Source organism: Lygodium microphyllum, chromosome 20 (assembly GCF_053477565.2).
Source record: "Lygodium microphyllum isolate KBCC chromosome 20, Lygodium_microphyllum_v1.1.10, whole genome shotgun sequence".
NCBI classification, from domain to species: Eukaryota; Viridiplantae; Streptophyta; class Polypodiopsida; order Schizaeales; family Lygodiaceae; genus Lygodium; species Lygodium microphyllum.
This window is the reverse complement of record NC_141154.1, coordinates 113,399,906-113,418,606: the sequence shown is the minus strand read 5'-3', so window position 1 is coordinate 113,418,606 and position 18,701 is coordinate 113,399,906. Positions and strand designations below refer to the sequence as shown.

At 39.2% G+C, this 18,701-nt stretch overlaps 1 protein-coding gene across 3 annotated transcripts; it reads left to right on the top strand.

The window, feature by feature from the left end:
* The first annotated feature begins 4,736 nt into the window (after positions 1-4,736).
* Positions 4,737-11,150, top strand: LOC148019276 (ethylene receptor 2-like). Of its 3 annotated transcripts, none has more exons than XM_087660868.1 (4): positions 4,737-4,865; positions 5,074-5,716; positions 8,181-9,961; positions 10,057-11,148. In XM_087660868.1, exons 3-4 carry the CDS (start codon positions 8,198-8,200, stop codon positions 10,582-10,584), a joined length of 2,292 nt encoding a protein of 763 aa, XP_087516994.1. In that variant the 5' UTR covers positions 4,737-4,865; positions 5,074-5,716; positions 8,181-8,197; the 3' UTR covers positions 10,585-11,148. The 3 variants fall into 3 exon arrangements, with proteins under 3 accessions (XP_087516994.1, XP_087516996.1, XP_087516993.1); XM_087660870.1 differs by lacking the exon at positions 4,737-4,865 and having other exon boundaries at positions 4,946-5,716; positions 8,181-9,274; positions 9,389-9,961; positions 10,057-11,150; XM_087660867.1 differs by lacking the exon at positions 4,737-4,865 and having other exon boundaries at positions 4,946-5,716.
* The last annotated feature ends 7,551 nt before the right edge of the window (positions 11,151-18,701 follow it).

Sequence of the window (18,701 nt, the reverse complement as noted above, 5' to 3'; positions counted from 1 at the left end):
TTGCATCTCATTTGTATATAATACCCTATAATACTATTAAAAATCATATTTATTATCCCCATATTTATGAGATACAATTATCCTTATAAGAACTACTTGCAAAATGTGATGCAATGAGAACGATTTTTGCAAATTTATGAGACATTGGGGTTTTTTGGTAGTTTTGTCTCATAAAGTAGGGGATGCTTGGTAGTTTTCCCTTTTATTTATGTTATCTTACTATTCACATGCATCTCCACATTGATTAGTCCCCCATTGCCATGCATCTATTTGATAGTATTATATTTTAAGGACACAAGAGGACATTTGAGAAGGAATTGCTAGCGAAACCTTACTTGGATAATTTTACACACATGTAAATATCATAGATAACTCTAGCAATAATCATAATCCTTCACGACCTTGTTTATGCTCTATGTTAATATAATGTGTGAGGACATGCATTCTTGCATATGTAAGACCATATGCATGATTGTATGCAAGTGGATTGGACGTGAACTACTCACCTACTTGGATTTTTGGGATTCAAAGCCCTCTCAAGGGTATTTCGATATTCAACCTATCTTAATCCTACCTTAGAAAACATTCACTCTTTAATGTTTAAACTATGCTTTTGAAAGAAAAAATTCTAAGACATTACATGTTTGAAAAAAAGTATATCTCTAGCGTTTAGAGTAGTGTCTTATAACTTACAAGCTATCTTGATCTAGTAAAAACTAGACAATTCATTGCAACTGAAAGCAAGGAGTGGTTCTAATTTTACCCACGCCATCTATTTTGGTGATTTAGTTCCATAAGGTTGAGAGAGGAAAAGCCTTTCCTAAGAAGGGCAACACTCAAGAATACCTTCTCAAAACTAGAAGGGTCAAATTACAACTATATGCATAACTGCTATATCTAGATGGTTCATGGATCCTTGCTTGTTAATGAAATGGTACAGTGGAATTTAAGTGTAATTTCTTCTTCACTTATATACATTACATGCTTGCAAAATGCAAGCTAGTTCATCTCTCCAAATGTCCATGAAATTATGCACACGTGTCAATATACATAAACATGTAAGTGCATTTTGCATAGTTTTGATGAAATGGCATGATCAGACTTCATTTTGAAAGACTGTACTATTATGTAAATATCCAAAATTGATTCTCATGAAAGACATGCTTGTTCTATATATGCTACATTGTCTTTTCAATAGTTGTATATGATTTTTTGGCTTGCAAATTAGACTTGATACTCATTAAAAGACATGCTTCTATGATCAAAAAGGGGGATTTTGCATGTTTACATGCATCTACATTGCAATTTATAGTCCATACAATAGTGCTATGATATTTACAGCATGTAAATTACATTTTATAGTCCACTCAATAGAACTAAAATATTTGTGCTTTAAAAATCAAGGGGTTGCTTATTCCCTCATAAGAAGAGGATTATGCACTTTTCTTCACATTACTTGAATGCAACACAAGAATTATAGATCTAATATTTGTTGTTACAAACATTGACAATTGAGATATTGCACCAACTTGATAATTCATAATTTAGCAACGGCTAAGGGTTGCTTTAACAAAGTACATATGCCTATGATTATTATGATAAAGCAATATTCAAGTGGCATTGATGTTCTTTCATAACGACAAATTAAGAACATGCCTTTCATCAAATGTTACACTATTCACACACTTAAAGGCACATAATTACTTCATTCTTGCTCTAGCATAATTCTCTAATTAGAACACTTTGAAGATACATGATGTAACCCTATCAAGTAGAATGGTCATATGAGATAGCCTACTTTGATCCAGACTAGAGATTAGACTTTTGAAGAGGGATCATTATGCTTATAAGCACTTGTTGCTTTGTTTGATTTAAGTTGAGTGGTTATTGAATTGAAACGAATATATTCTATATTTGATGTTGTTAAAATCACAATGTCAAATTTAGTTGTTTCCAAGGATGTGACAATCACTCTAATCATGTACAATTAAGATGTCTTATCCATCAATGATGTCCACAACGCTTCATGGTGATATCACTATTATTCTTGAAACTCTACTCATTGTATCCTATGAACCTAGGTCTATGCATTTTTGAAATTCAAATACGTTTGCTTCTTGGTTGGAGTGTAGACAATTGGCTTTATTTCAAAAGGAAAAATCAAGTTGGAGTTAAGGACATATGAATGAGGTTTAAAAAGAGTAATAATGACTTAAATGAGTCTCTGGAGAAAGAAAATTTCATGCTTCTCTTGTGTACCTAGTCTATGCCAAGAAAGCATGCATTTTCTCTTTCCATTACCTTTAAATCCCATATTCATTTCTATGTCTACAAGCATGCAAATATAGCTTTGTCCCTTCCTCATTTTAGTGCGATGTGTATTGTTTGTGTGCATGATATCATGCACTATTTGCATTTAGACAAGCATGGGCATTGATAAAATAACCTCACTTTTTCTTTCCTTACCACACACATTAGGTAGATTGGCTTTTGTTTAGGCATATTGGGGTTTATTGCACACTCAAAGCAAGGTATAACAAACATGATCACAAGTTCCTCTAAGTAGGTGGTATGCCCAAGGCCCACTAACCTTGGTTGTTAGCATTATGAAGCTCACGAAGTTGCACAATTCTTGCTTCCATGATCGTTTCCCTTAGCTAATGAGAAAGGAAAGACACTAAGCTTTGCATGATGTGACAGCACATTATGCATGCTATGTCATGCAAATGCCAAGAAACTATGTAGCTGTTTCTCTTGGCTCACAAAAAATGATATTATGTGCATTCAAAGGATATTAAAAAATACCCTTTCTTTACATGTTATAAGGCTTTAAAATGACCCCTTTTTACTTTCCTAACTTATGGATTTTTTTCAAATTGTAATTAAAAAAAACCTTTTTGTAAATATAATCCTATAAATTTTACTAAATATTATACCCTTTCTTTTGAACTTGTGTGGTACCTTACATGTTATATAAGCTGGACTCTCGAGGGGTGCACTTTGCATGACATGATGATGAAGCATACCAAACAACATATTTCACATGCAAACACACTCCAATCTTAAAGAGGCAAGAATTTATGCTTCGAGAAAGGTGAGCTAGTCATGCTTCAAGTAGAGCACATGGTACCCTTTATATAGCATGTCATCATACTTTGCCATCTTCTTTTAGTAGGCAATAGATGCCCCAATGGACCACTTATGAAAGTACCTTCTTGTTTATCCAATGTCATGTCTCATCCATGCTCTTTATTTCCATGAAGCCCATAACCTCCTAGTAAGGATGGGAAGTCCAATGCAAACGAGAGGATGTCGTCCCTAGTCTACAACATGGGGCTAACATGCCTTGCAATTAAATATTTAGGTTTGCCAACCTTTCTTGACTCTCTAAGTAGAGCATGTACATGGTGCCGTACTTGCTCCCTAGGGTTCAACTACTCAAGTCTCGATATGCCCTAAAGCCTTTGCTAGGGTTTTAAACAAACACCACAATAGTGGCCACAAGCATGAGGATAAGGTTGACACTAGTCTTCTAATTGTCCTTCATTGCAATATATATATATATATATATATATATATATAGAGAGAGAGAGAGAGAGAGAGCCTTGAACATTACGTTGATAGAATAGAGAGATATAAATTTAGACTTTGTAAGAATTTGAAAATAGTCTTCTAATTGTCCTTCATTGCTATATATATATATATATATATATATATAGAGAGAGAGAGAGAGAGAGAGAGAGAGAGAGAGAGAGAGAGAGAGAGAGAGAGCCTTGAACATTACATTGATAGAATAGAGAGATATAAATTTAGACTTTGTAAGAATTTGAAAATAGTCTTTACTTTTGTAGGTGTGGGGTGTACTATATATATGCTGTGTAGGATTGATAATAGATTTGGTAAATACCTCAAAATATAATAATTATGTAATACCTACACACTTTACATTATTGCAAATGAAAAATCTCAGTCATGATAAAAGGATGGAGCATTAATTTTGGGAGCATGTGAAGTTTTCATCCATTTGCCCAAATTAGAAGCACTTATTTGTTGATTGCTTAACATGTGGTACCTATTTTTTTGCCCATTAGCACGCCTCTAGATAGTCAAAATGAGTATCAAACATGTGGAAAGTCTATCAACATGAATGGACATTATATCAATTGACTAGCTTGGGGCTTACATTGTGGACTTGTTGATAAGGGGTGACCAACACCCTTGGCAATTGAGCCAACCTTTTTTATACTCGTGATGTCCTCCCTAGTGACCAACTAGGAGGTATTATGATGTAGGTCTTTATATAACCAATGGTGCCTTCATTGACACTACTTGGGAGACTAAAACCAATGACCTTGGGTTTGTCACACATGAAGGTTTTTGTAAATCAAATGCGAAGAATCTTACATCTAGCCACATGCATTACACCTCGGGGAGTGCGCATAGACCACCATCACTAGGTTGAAGGTGTAGAAGCTCATCATGTTGTGAGGAGACAAGTTGAGAGTTGATATGTGAAGAATCACCATCTTCAAGATTACCGTGAGATAAGTAGGTCGAACCTCAATATGCAACAATGAGGAAGGGTTTGCAAAGCCCTTGGTGTAGGATCCTTTGTCTTGAACCTCGAGAGGTAAGGCATAAAGAGACACAAGCGATGGTAAATGCAAAGGTTGGGGGGCGCACCCCTAGATGGAGGGCTTGAGAGAGAGAGAGAGAGAGAGAGAGAGAGAGAGAGAGAGAGAGGTGCACCATGTGAGAGGGAAATCTCCTAATGTCCAAACTCTTGTGTTCCATGTGAGGAGTCCACTCATTGAAAGGGAAGACTCTAGTGGCCAGGGTGCGTTGCTTCACGTTTCCACGAGAAGGTGCCCCCCCCCGCCCTCGGCACCCCCCAAATATCTGCGCAGCGTTTGATATTTTCCTCTCTCTTTTTCTGGTGACACTATCAGGCCCAGAGAGAGAGAGAGAGAAGAAAAAAGGAAAAATAAGAAAATCTATTTGTTTTCAATTTCCAAATTTCCTGTCTAGAGGCCCATGATTCCTTATCAGTTCTCTGTTTATTCCATGTCGCAGTGATGGCTTGATGTCTGTTTTACGATACTCGAATTGGGTTGAGATGTGCACATGATATAGCTGTCGCTGCGCTTGAATCAAGCTGCGATCCATGGTCATTCCGTTACAGCAGTCCAGAAGGGCAGGCAGCAGAGAGAGAGAGAGAGAGAGAGAGAGAGAGAGTCTCATTGAGTGTCCCCACTGGACGGCACAAAAGCCTACGGGACGGACACGATGCATCAGTCTAATCACTGCCGTCCACTTGCCAACGTAGAATGACGCACAATTTAATGGTCGTATAAGATGATGGCTCATCACAGTTGGGGGCGGCAGCAACTATGCAGGTTCCGCCTGTCCCGCCCGTTTTTTTGGCCCCAAAAGCTCTGTGGGCTGCAAGTTCACACAGTCCATCTCTCTGTGAGACCTCCTGTACAGCATCGCGGGATATGCAGAAGCGATGTGCTGCCCTCGGCCTGCTGACGGAGCTTGTGACTCTAAGGTTTACGAGGCCCCAGTATTGCACAGACAGTGCGAGAATCAGGTCCTTCTGGACAAATGAACAGGAGAGCTGCGAATGGGCTGAACGCGTCGGATTCTCGACAGCAGCTCACATGCACGTAATCAGGGTTTCTTGCCTGTGCTAAAGCTTTCTGCCTGACTCGTGGTAAGTTTTGCTTCTTAACCCAATATCACATGTGAGTACAATCAATCAATAAAGTTGATTTGGTCTGTAAGTTCTTGATCTTGTATTAAATCATGGACATCGGCATAATTTATGCTGATTTTTCTTTGATCATAACTGTGGCAAAGAGTCCGAGAATCACATGCAGGGCGCCTTTAGCTGTGATGGCTCATTTTGGTCACATGTACAAAACAGAATATGATGATAGAGGTCCAGCAAGGGGAGAATGTGGATACAATATACTTGAAATGGTTAAAGAGTTCCTCCACAAAGTGCAATGATAATTTGTGACAAAGCTTAGAGAACCACTCTAGACAAGCAAGAGGAGTGTAAGCCAATCAGAAGAGGACAAGTCCTTCTAGTGGCAGTGAAACATCATTATCACTTGGAGATGCAGTAGCATCTTACCCTGTAATGCTCGTACTAATTGATATTTGGCAAGAACTAGCTGCTAGTTTATTTCTTTTCAATCATGCACAAAGCATTGCATATATGGCATATAGCTGCAGGTGCTGTAATGGCTTCACATGGATATTATTTTTGAAAGGACTCAAACATATTGTACTTGCTTTTGTGTTAGGATTTTTTTTTCGGGTGCAAGATATAGACTGAATTATGTTTTGTTTAACCTGAATTGGACTTATAGTGGGGTCGATTTTGTGTTTTAGAAATCTACATTTTTTTGCGGGACAATTATACTAGGCGATGTTTGAGGGCTGTTTGTGTGAGCCTCAAGCATTGATATGGTTCCACAGCGTCAGTTCTGTCCACAGAATGACCATATAGGTGTACGGGGGAATAGGCCTGCTGTCAAAAGCCCACATATCATGTTTGTGTCCATGGCTTTGGCCCTCAGCCTTCCAAAGGGAATAGGTAGTGCCGTCCAACTTATGAGCCTCTGGGAGGTTGGAGAGGACGGAAATATTCACTGCTGGTGAGAAAACAGAGGGGAGCAATGGCCATCATGGTTGGAAGGGAGAGATGGATGGGGGACTCATAAAATGTGGACACCATAGCTGAAAACTACTGTCACAGAAGCAGCTAATGCAGAGATGCCTGACCGCTACAGGTTGCTTTCCACCAAAACATGGATTGCTGGCTGTTGCAGGTGGCTGTCCACCTGAATGCAAGAATCTCTGGCTGCTACAGCGGGCTATCCATGAAAATGTAGCTGTAGCAAGGCTGCTTAGGGTCAAACACAAAACCAGCACAACTAGATGGAAAAAGGTGGTTGCTGAATTCATGGTCGATGTCCAAAAATTCAGACTTCCCAGCTTGATTAGGGCTGAACCACAGGCTGCAGCAATGCTGACCAGCAGAAGGACTATTAAAAATCAATAGCAATGTCTAGGGAACTTGGAAGATGCAGCTAGAAAATGCAGCCTGGAGCAGACATGTGGACCAAGTTCAAAAACACGTGTTTGGTGCCCTGTCTCAGTTCGCAGCAGATGCGTGAGGCTAGGTGAGGTGTTTGCAAGCTGAAATGCAGACTATGTAAGGATACTCAAAGACTAGCAGACTGTTGCTGTAGATTGTGATGATTCCATGTGAGGTTGCGAGCAGAAGCAGGAACATGCAAACAATATAACTTAAAATGGAGTGCTAAAGAAGGTGATGGACAATCAATAAAATTGATGAAGATGTCTGATACAAGGTATCCCCTGCACGTGAGACAGGGTGTGCCTATGGTGAGGGCATTGGGAGTGAAGAAGACTTGAAGAATGGAAGGTAGAATGATTGAGTCATTAGTTGCCCAACTAATGAGCTGTCCTATGATCTATTATGTGTGCACAGGACTTAGTGACCTAAAACTGGTGATAATGTGTCTGGGTCCCAATCTAACATATGTGGCCAAAAATTAGGACACTGACCAAAAACTGGACAAACATGGGCACAGTTGGACAGAACTTTTAATGTCCCTCCAGTGTAGAGCTCACAAAGAGGAGATGACCCCTAACAAAACCAGGGCTGAAGTTCTGCAGATAATGGTGAGGAGCTAAGAAGCAAGAAATTCTGAGATAAAACAGATTGTGCTGCTTTGTGTGAAGCGAAGAAACAGGAAAATACGGCTGTCCCCCACTGTCATTGAAACCTGAAAACACTGCTCTATTTTTTGGAGGAATAAATGTATGCTTGTGTGCTCGTGTGCATGCAGGTGCACACATGCATGTGCACGTGTACACACAGAGAGACAGAGAAAGAGAGGTTTACATATAATGGTCTAGAGCCATCCTGCACTTGGTAATCTTGTTATCCTGTACTTTTTTTCGTAATTAATTTAAACAACCCATTATGAGAGAGAGAGAGAGAGAGAGAGAGAGAGAGAGAGAGAGAGAGAGAGGTTAGTATTAGTTGCGAATCTTTCTCTCTTCTGCTGATGGCTACTGGTATTTGCATTGATTCTACTTTTGAATACACTGACAGCTTATTGCTTTGTCTTTTTAAGGTAACTCAAACGTCTCCATGGCTGGTTTGTCAACCCTTGCATTAAGAACTTTCATCATTCTTTTGTTGTCAGTAAGGGTTAATGCACCTATTCCTACACATACATGGAGCCCCTGCAATTGTGAGGATCCTGGATGGAATTTGGAAGTTATGATGAGACTCCAGCTTGTAAGCGATTTCCTTATCGCACTGGCTTACTTTTCTATTCCCCTTGAATTGCTATATTTCATCAGCTGCTCAGAAAAATTCCCATTCTGGTTGGTGGTAGCCCAGTTTGGAGCTTTTATTGTGCTTTGTGGTCTCACACACTTTGTGGCCATGTGGACATATGGACATCATTCTTTTAACATTATGCTGACTCAAACAATTTTGAAAGTTCTTACTGCTCTGGTATCATGTGCCACTGCGATTTCTCTTGTCCACATGATTCCAGTGCTGCTTAATGTCAAAGTAAGGGAAATATTTTTACAAAATAAAGCTGAGGAGCTTAATCGTGAGGTCAATATGATTAGAAAACAGGAAGAGGCAGGAAGACATGTTCGTCTGCTGACCCAGGAAATTCGTAGCTCCTTAGATAAACACACTATCCTTGCAATCATGCTTCAACAATTGGGGAAAATTCTACAACTAGAAAATTGTACAATTTGGATGCCAGACTCACAGGGAAGCTCACTGGAGCTCACTCATGAGTTGAAGCGCCGAATTCTTCAAGTTCCAGTGCTAGTGCCTTCAGATGATGAACTGGTGAAAATAGTTCAGGGCTCAACTCAAGCAGTACCTGTTCCAGCTGATTCTGTCCTTGGAATGGCGACAAGTCATGTTGCCGCTGTACTGGGAGCAATGGTTGCAGTCAGACTCCCCTTACTGCGATGTTCCAACTTTCGAGGTGGCACACCACAAAGGATGGATACAACATATGCGGTTATGGTGCTAGGTCTACCAAATGAACCGGGGCGTAAATGGGAGCCCAATGAACTTGAGATATTAGAGACAGTGACTGATCAAGTTGCTGTGGCTCTATCTCATGCAGCTATCTTAGAAGAGTCTCACAGAATACAGGATCAATTGGCTGAACAAAATACTGCTCTACAGATAGTAAGGCAAAATGCAGAGACTGCTGTCCAAGCAAGTAATGATTTTCTTGTGGTAATGAATCATGAAATGCGTATTCCCTTGCATGCTATTAGAGCCCTCTCATCTCTCTTGCAGGAATCAAATATGGGCCCTGAGCAGCGGGCTGTTGTGGAGACAGTGGCAAAGAGCAGCAGTCTTTTATCCACTATCATTAACGATATGCTTGATCTATCCAAGTTAGAGGACGGTAGTCTAACCCTTGATTATAAGCCCTTTCAACTTCCCTCTGTATTCAAAGAGGCTGCTAATTTTGCCATCCCTATGGCAAGGAGTAAAGGACTCAAATTTTCTCTGGAACTGCCAACAGAGCTTCCTCAGTATGTGATTGGGGATGAAAAACGTTTGCTACAGGTAACTCTGAATCTGATTGGCAATGCTGTCAAATCAATCAATGAAGGAAGTGTGATCATGGCAGTAAGTATTGAGACAAAGGAAGGATTTAGGTGGGATCCAAGAAATCCAATGTGGCGGCCTGTTATGCTCGATGGATTTACCTTCTTGCGTGTGGAAGTAAGGGATACACGAGTTAGTGTTTCAGAGAGTGACATGGCAAGACTGTTCCAGAAGGTTGTACATAATGAGAGTGTGGGTGTGAGCAACCAGGGGGGTATTGGACTTCAGTTTGCAATTTGCGAAAAGGTCGTGAAGGTAAGATTTTGATTGTTATCTAGCTTTTCATAAGTAGCACAAACTCGTGATGATATGACCGCTGCAGGGTCTTACAGTTAGATTTGTGTATGCAGCTAATGCATGGCCACATTTGGACTGAGAATGGAGGTTCTGTAGTTACATATGTGGTACGGCTTCAGCTCCCTTCAGTAGCTGGAGTGCCTCAGGAAGAATCTCTTTACAAGGAAGACCTGAAGGGGCTTAAAGTTCTCGTAACTGATGACAACTTAATAAATCGTACTGTAACAAGGCAGCTATTGGAAAAACTTGGTTGTCAGGCCACAGTTGTAGAATCTGGTCGCCAGTGCCTTGCGACACTTGCTCAACCGGGAAGTGTGTTCAAGTTGTTATTGCTTGATCTCTGGATGCCAGAGATGGATGGCTATGAGGTTGCCCTGCGCATTCAGAAGAACATTCATCCTGAAAGGCGGCCTTTGGTGGTAGCGCTAACAGCTGACACAGACAAAACTACGCAGGAACGCTGCTTTAAGGTCGGAATGGATGGAATAATGCTCAAGCCGGTTTCTCTTGCTGAGATGAGTAGCAAGCTTTGTACAATATTGCAGCGGGCTAGCAAAGTCCACTACAACATAATCCGGTGACATCCATGGTTCTGATAATGTACTTTGTTTCTCCTCTTGTTGGACCATCACATGGCCTTTTTTACCTGGGTCCAATGGCAGGCTTGGTATGGTGACAGTTTGTCACAGAGAGAGAGAGAGAGAGAGAGCTCCTTGTATAACTTCAGGGCTGACTGCTCTTCCTCACTCACGTTTGTAATATGTAAAACATAAGTACCGTTGGGGAACAAACAAACTCAAGTCACTTGAGTCTAATCATGTGCTGAAAATTTAGGCACACTGATAATATACTTACACGCTGGCAGTTGTTGAAGTGCATTGCTTCAACACTTCTTACAACTGGGCTTAGGCAAGCCTGCTACTTTCCTGCAAGCAAATTAGGGTGCTTGCGATGATTTCAGGCCATATTAGTGGCAACGTGGACTCATTAGTGGGTGTTGAGCACACAAAATTAAAGGCATCAATTAAGAGAAATATTGTGCAGTTTGATCTAACTTAAAAACTCCACAAAGACAGCCCAAGATAATTATTTGTAAAAAGGGGATTTTATTTGTGAGAGTATGACATGCTTAAAAGTGTCCTATAAAGGGATATGTTTTTATCATTTGATTTACAAGCAAATTATTAACAAATTTAGGACTTTTCAAACACCAATTGCCCCCCAAATCTTGGTTTTCATTGGGGTATTTCTTTAAGCTTAACTCCAGAAATTGTTGGGTGGTCCAGGTCTGGATGCCTAGTTTCTAAATGTAATGAACTTGAAAGTGTTGAAACTTTGAAAATGTTGAAACCTCCAAAAACCTAAGTCCAAGTAATTGATTTAATTCTCTCCCTTTTTGACATTGAAAGGCTTTCCCAAGGGGCATTTCGATGACTTTGGATTAGAATTGTCTTTTGTACCCTTTGGCAATTGTCCACCACAAACTTTTGCTAATGTCCCCCGCTACCCAAGCTAGGGTTGTCCATCATTGTGACTCATAGTTCAACTTAAATCTCACATGTACAAAACTTAAGTCCCTATGAAAGCAGTTAAATCTTCATGACCTTATAACCTATTCCTCCAAACAAATAAATTGCCCTTGATTGCATTGCAGCGCGCGAAAGGTGTCAATTACCACTGTAAATACATGTGGCTTCATATGTAAATATTTGTAGCTATTGTTTAACCATGCTTGTGCCCTCTATATCCAAAAATTCCCACCATAGATCCAAGTTAGTATCCATATAGATGAAACAAAAATTTGTTGCAACTGAAGGCAATAAATCAAAATGGGTAGCAAAAATAAAATGGTATTTTCCAACACTTTGCCCTTATCATGTGAGACACATTAGTATTTTATTAATAATGGGTGGTAAGATTATATTAAATAATGGAAAAGATATGTACAATGCGATGCCATCTATGCAAATTTTTAGGCTTAGCCTAAAATCTTCTTGAGACTCCTATTGAAAACTTTAAAGGGATTTTCTTTCTTGGCTAGACATTTAATACTACTAGAATCTCCTTACAAAAGACCATTTTTCCATGGGAGTAGTTTGGAGCTTACTTATTCCAAATACTTATCAGCTCTAAACTTCTATATTTCCAAAAAGAAGACTAGTCTTATTACATTCTATAGCTTTGTAGATAAGTCATCCTTAGAGTCTTTATCTCCAAAAGTGTTAGCTTACTATCGTAAGCTTCTAAGAACCTTTGTTTTTTTGAACCAAGCTTTGACTTTGTTCCAAGGCTTTCTCAATTCTTTCGAGTCCCACATGAGATGCAATATTGTTTTCTTTTCCCTACCACAAGATGCAGTAAGGATCAACACTCAACATTTTCTCAATTGTTTCGTGGGGAGCTTATTCATCACCATCCTCTAAAGCATGAAGTTTACCTTCTTAGATGGGGTGGTGGTGGCCCACACCCTTCTACTTTCGCCAGTATCCTACAGTATTGTTGAACCAATCACTTGAGCTTTTGTTGAAGTCCATTGATCATTTTTAGTGCCATAGTCAGTCAAGTCTAAGCTCGTTGGATGAAGCTTGTCTCACTTTTCCTATGACCAAAGCGGTCTCTAATTCTATTCACTTCCATAATATCTATTTTATATGGGTCCCATACAACTTTCCATCAAACTATGCCTTTGGCTAAAAGTCTTTTGGTGATCTCAGGGTGTTTCTTGCACAACCTCATTAGAGGATCAAAGGCAGCACTAAAGGTCCATATTATCTAGATTAAGGAGGAGTCTCCCCTTGTTTCTTGAGCTCCTATCCATTTGTGCTCCAAGTACATCTTGCCATGCTTACACTAGCCTTTGAGCCACTTTAGACTACCTTATCTTAACCTTTTTCCCTACAATCAATGGATCCATCAATTGAGTATCCCTAGTAGCTACTCCCTTCATATTGACTTTGGCCAATCAAGCGTTTAGCATTGTGGCCCATGGTTGGTTTTTGTCTAGCCTTTTAAAAAAACTAAAAATGAACGTTTTGGCCAAGTTAGCTAGCTTCTATAATCCTAGACCACCATCCCTTTTACCGAAGGACAAGCTATTGATCTCTAGCTTTTCTTCCCTATGCATTGTATACAAATTATTTTCATTATCTCATTTTCCACACCCTCCCATATGGACTTACTGAGATAGAGAGCCATGGCAAGGAGAGTGACCAATGTCACTGACATGGTTTTGGCTATTACTAGCTTGCCTTGAAAGTTGATATGTATGTTCCACAAACTTTGAATCTTTGTTGTAATTTAGTTCTCCATCCACTAGGCTCTTTATTTCATAAATACGTTGGCCCCCAAGGGGAAACACAAATAGCAAAAGGCTTGGCTATGAGGGATTTTTTTAAACCCTAGGTCCTTAACCCTTTGTGGAGGGGATTCTAAACTTAGGTATAGTAATTTTGTATTGACTGAGCTTAACAAGGCACAGAACTCATCGTAAACACTCATTAATGAGTGCCTTGACTACTAATCGGCCTCTACTAAGTTTGATTTAAAAATCCACAAAGAATTGAGAGGCGAAGCATTTATCATTTCCTAGTGGTAGGTATCTAATCCCTCCTTCATAGACCTTCCAATCAATGTTTCACAACAAAGGATCAGTGATGATTGCAAAGAGTAGTCGGGTTATTAGGCAATCATGCTTCACTAACCTCCTAACTTCAAAGGGTGATGAACAAATGCCATTGACCTAAACCACGGATGTAGCATTAGAGAAATGCATCTAGATCATGCCAAGGAATCCCAGCCTAAGGCCCATAGCCCTCATCACCTCTGGAATGAAATGCTAGCTTATGTTGTCATAAGCTTTTTCAAAATCAATATTGATGAGTACAAAGACAGTCTACATGCATAGAGCATACTCAATAGCAAGCATCAAATTCAATGTAGCATCGTGAATTTGACAACAATACATAGTCATATTGTTGTGGGCAAACAACTCTCCCATGCAGGAATTTGATCTTCTATGAGAGCTTTTGCCATTCAAATTTTGATTGGCCAATTATGCAATGATATGATGGCTCAAGATAATTCATGATGTGGATTTAAAAGTTTTTTATATTTCCTCCAAAGTAAACTATCATGTAATGCCTACATGTATGGGACTTTTCCCTTTGATTCTAGGTAAGCCCTCATTAAGGACTAAATTGTTCAACAGTCGCGTGAAAGGGTATTCTTACCCTCAATGATAAGAATGAACTATGAAAAATATTCAATATGGCAACCTAAAGATCTTTGGGAGATGAAAATGAAGATGAAGAAAAGCAAAGCAATGATTCAACTATGATTGGGACTTTAGAGGAAGAGGATGATGTCTCCTCTATACTGAGGAGAATCTTGATATGGAAGTTTCAACTATTTACTAGAACAAGGGCCAAGTCTTCTAGGCTATTGATAAGAATTTTAATTATGTTTGGAACTTTAGAGGAAGAGGATGATGTCTCCTCTATACTGAGGAGAATCTTGATATGGAAGTTTCAACTATTTACTAGAACAAGGGCCAAGTCTTCTAGGCTATTGATAAGAATTTTAATTATGTGCCTTCTTCATCAAATTTTGAGCCATAAGAAGTTTTTTTTGTCTAAATGTTTCATTTGGGTGCACTTCCTATTGGATGCTTATAATGGGTATGTCCAATAGTCATTCAAGCCTAGAAGACTAGAAAATGGATAACTTGTGTGGATTTCAAGCCATTGAATGCAACAACTTGAAATGACAATAACTCTCTACCATTCATTGATCACCTAGCAGTGACTAAGCATAGACCACTAGAACCAATCACAAACTCAAAATGTTAGTAAACCATACATCCCATAAGCAAATACATGACTGACAAAATGTTGATAGAGGTAAGTGTCAGTGTCCAAAGCATATGTAATCAAATCAACCCACAAGCAAGAGTAATTGCGTCCAATAGCATATATGAGAGCATATACATGAACCAAGATTCCCACTATCTCAAAGAACCAAGCTCTACCACTGGAAGCGAATTTAGAATGCAAAGTGAGCAGCAAAGCTCAAGACATATATATCAAAGCATTGGGGAAGCCCAAGCACATTACAAATACATTTAGTAGCATAAATGTCTAATGAAGCTTCAATACCCATAAGTGAGTAACCAAGGAAGCTCAATGCAACTAACCAAAGCCCAAGTACGTCAAATGTAGCTCAAGACATGCATATCAAAGCACTTGGGATGCCCAAGCACATCACAAATACATTCAATAGCATAAGTGTCCAATTGCCCATAAGTGAGTAAGCATGAAAGCTTGAAGCAAGTAATCAAAGCCCAAGTACATCAAATGTAGCTCAAATCCAAATTCCAAATCATGTCATAACCATATTCAAGCTCATACATCAATTCTAGATATCACCGTCTATACCATACCCGAAATACCATGTAGGCACAATAGGCATTCAAAGCATGAAGCTAACTGATAGCAATAAACCTCTGCAAAACTGAGCAAATCAAGTTGTGCATGCAAAACTTAGCCTCTAGAAATGAATTTCTAACCATTATTGAAAGATACTTGGCTTGTACACAAAATTAGAGTAGTTATAAGCTAGAGTACTTTGGGTGGAGCTTTTGATAGCCACTAATGTTGCTCAAGTGATATATTCAATTAAAAAAGAGATTCAACTCTCTTTTTATAGTGTACATGCATTTGTGGGTGTTTTTAGAATATATACACATTGCATGCACATGCTCAACTATTATAATATCCTATCATTTCATATGTTTAATAAAAAAGGAACTTCATTGAGAGAGAGAGTCACGTACAATTTTTCAAAGACAATGATCAATTTTCCCCTTTTCATGATCATATCCTATATTCAATAAAGAGAGAGAGAGAGAGAGAGAGAGAGAGAGAGAGAGAGAGAGAGAGAGAGAGAGAGAGAGAGAGAGAGAGAGAGAGAGAGAGAGAGAGAGAGAGAGAGAGAGAGAGAGAGAGAGAGAGAGTGTGTGTGTGTGTGTGTGTGTGTGTGTGTAAGGCTCCTCGTCCCTAACGTGCACACATGTAGCTCCATAGCTCCTCTAAAAGAGGAGGATGAGAAGAAAAATGGAGGGAGAGGGGGGGCGGGGGTTATGGGAGCTCTATTCCTGATCCACTTTCTTGTTGTTAGCAAGAACACGCACATACATATTGCCATGATGGAGATTTCCACTCACCCTTCAAGAAAGACCTCTTTCTTTGTTGTACACCAAACATCTTATCCTTGTGCCACATAGGCTCAAGAATCTTCTTTTATGAAAATAGAGTTCACTTTTCACCCTAAGACACTTTTCATATTGTATGAATGGTTTTGGGCATAGTTCATGCAACCTAACCCCTTGAAGATCACGCTATAAGAGTGTGTAACCTTTACGATGAGTCAGAATTTCAAGCCTAGCATGCCCTAAGAGGCTTTAAAAAGCTATTTCTCTCTTCCTCCAAAAGCTTTAAACTATCAAGCAACTTAATGTTATTGTAAGGTTCTCTTTGAAACCTTTACTTGGAGGTATAATGGTGTGTTTAGAAGGGTGTAAAGAACTTTGGTGCCCCTATACGCCCAGCTCTTCATTGCACAACTTGGACTTGCCATTGCACTCTTTGGAGCACTAACCTCGACTTGGACATGAAGTTCCATAAAGTGGAAAAATTAGAAGGGGTGGGAGAAGATACAAAGTGGTGAGAAGGACATGCTAACGAGAATAAATTGATTCAAGAATATGCTTTTTTGTAGAAATGCTATATGCTTTTTCTTTGTAGGGCTTTGATTGTGTTGGATTGTTTTGCATTGCATTTTTTGGTCCCACAAACTTCCATTTAGATTCTATCCATTTAATGTTCATTTGATTGTTGAAGTGTTTTGATTGAAAATCAATGTTCCTTAATTAAAACCAAATCTCAAAGCTACTCTATTGCTTCACAACATGTATCCCCATTTTTATTTGATAAAAGTACTATCTTGAGCAATGTGATCTACATTGGATGGCCATTTTAATTAGCTTTGGCTATACAAAGAGTTTTTGCATGTTGCTTGCTGTAGGTGAATAAACTTAGTTGCCAACCCAATGCTATACATAACTTGCTTCCAAAATTTGGTGCAATAATTTGTCAAAATGCAACTTTAATTTGTGCCTTGTTATCTCCAATCTATTGGGATCACGATGGGTTTAGTTAATATAGTAACACATGTTGTGGGCTATCCTTCATAGGTGTCACTATAACCCTTTGGTGTGATGGTATGGGTAGAGAGAGAGAGAGAGAGAGAGAGAGAGAGAGAGAGAGAGAGAGAGAGAGAGAGAGAGAGAGAGAGAGAGAGAGAGAGAGAGAGAGAGAGAGAGAGAGAGAGAGAGAGAGAGATGACAACACCTAAAAACATGCCATCTATTGCATCAATTTTTTGGCAAATTTGTATATAAGTGACACCCTATTACTAACTTTTTATCTTAATTTACTACAGAAGCGGTGTTGGTAGTTGCTGTCTTTGGAGGCCGCGTCCTTGCAGTCTAGCTAGGAGATGTGGGTACAAAGAAGTTCTTGTACGAGAGGAAGGTGGAGTTTTAGACAAAATTTGATAGGTTTACTTAGTGAATCTCAGCTATGACTGTTTAAAATTTTCATGTAGGGATTATTATCACTTAGAGGAGATAAGCCCTTGTTATAAATTAGTTTTCGAGGGAATTTTAGACTTGGCAAGGTCTTGATAGGTTGATAGGATACCTTAGTATTAATCTAAGGGATGGGGGATTTCACTAGTTATGCTACCTCATACCTCCTAAGGATTAAATTATTTATGAAGAATACACAGCATCATGATTTTGATTATTGTCTACAGTAATACTGCAATGATGATCAAGGGGTGATCATTAGATCATTGGTGATTATTATGGAGATTCCTTTGAGGAGGTGTTGAATATCAGGTAATCGGAAAGTTTGAACTTTTTCGCAACCAAAATAAGATTTTTTTCAATGAGATAGTCAAATTCTCAAGGCCAAGAGTATTAGGGGACTTTTGGTTCATATCCCTACCATTAGTGTAAAAGAATATCTCTTGCATTGAGGGTCTTCATCATTGGCCATGTTTGAGGATTCTTTACTTGACTGAGGATAACATGTGAAGAATTGAAAGTCTGAAGAATTGCACGAGGTTTGCAAATTGGAGATGTTCTTTTGAATATAGGTTAATTAATTGAAATATTTTAGAGTGAGTAAAATGAAAAGAAAAGAAAAGGAGGCCGTTGTATTTCTTATGGGAGCAAAATATGGGGCGTCGACCCATAGTCCCATCTGCCTCGACACTCAGCCACGTTCCTTATGCGCCATCATCCATGCATGCCATTGTTGATGTGTAGTATCAAAGTAAAAAAAAAATTACACAAGAAGTATCAACATGCCAAAGTCAATGGAAAACTCTCATTCTCCAAACGGCCGCCATCATCAACCAACACATGCGACGAGGGCAATTGCCGTCAAGTCCTTGGGCATCAGCTCTGACACCCTGCCACACCCACCTGCAACATCACCACCTCATCATTCACCCATAACCAGCTAACATCACCGACCATATTGGCATCTCCCCATTGCCATCAACCTCGCAACTCCAATTACCTCGCACATCACCTATACTGACCGCCATGTCACATGCATTGTTTTAGAATCCT

Coding starts and splice junctions, on each gene's coding strand:
- LOC148019276 (XM_087660868.1), top strand. CDS start 8,198: ATGGCTGGTTTGTCAACCCTTGCATTAAGAACTTTCATCATTCTTTTG. Junction 9,962..10,056: donor TTTGCGAAAAGGTCGTGAAG/GTAAGATTTTGA, acceptor TTGTGTATGCAG/CTAATGCATGGCCACATTTG.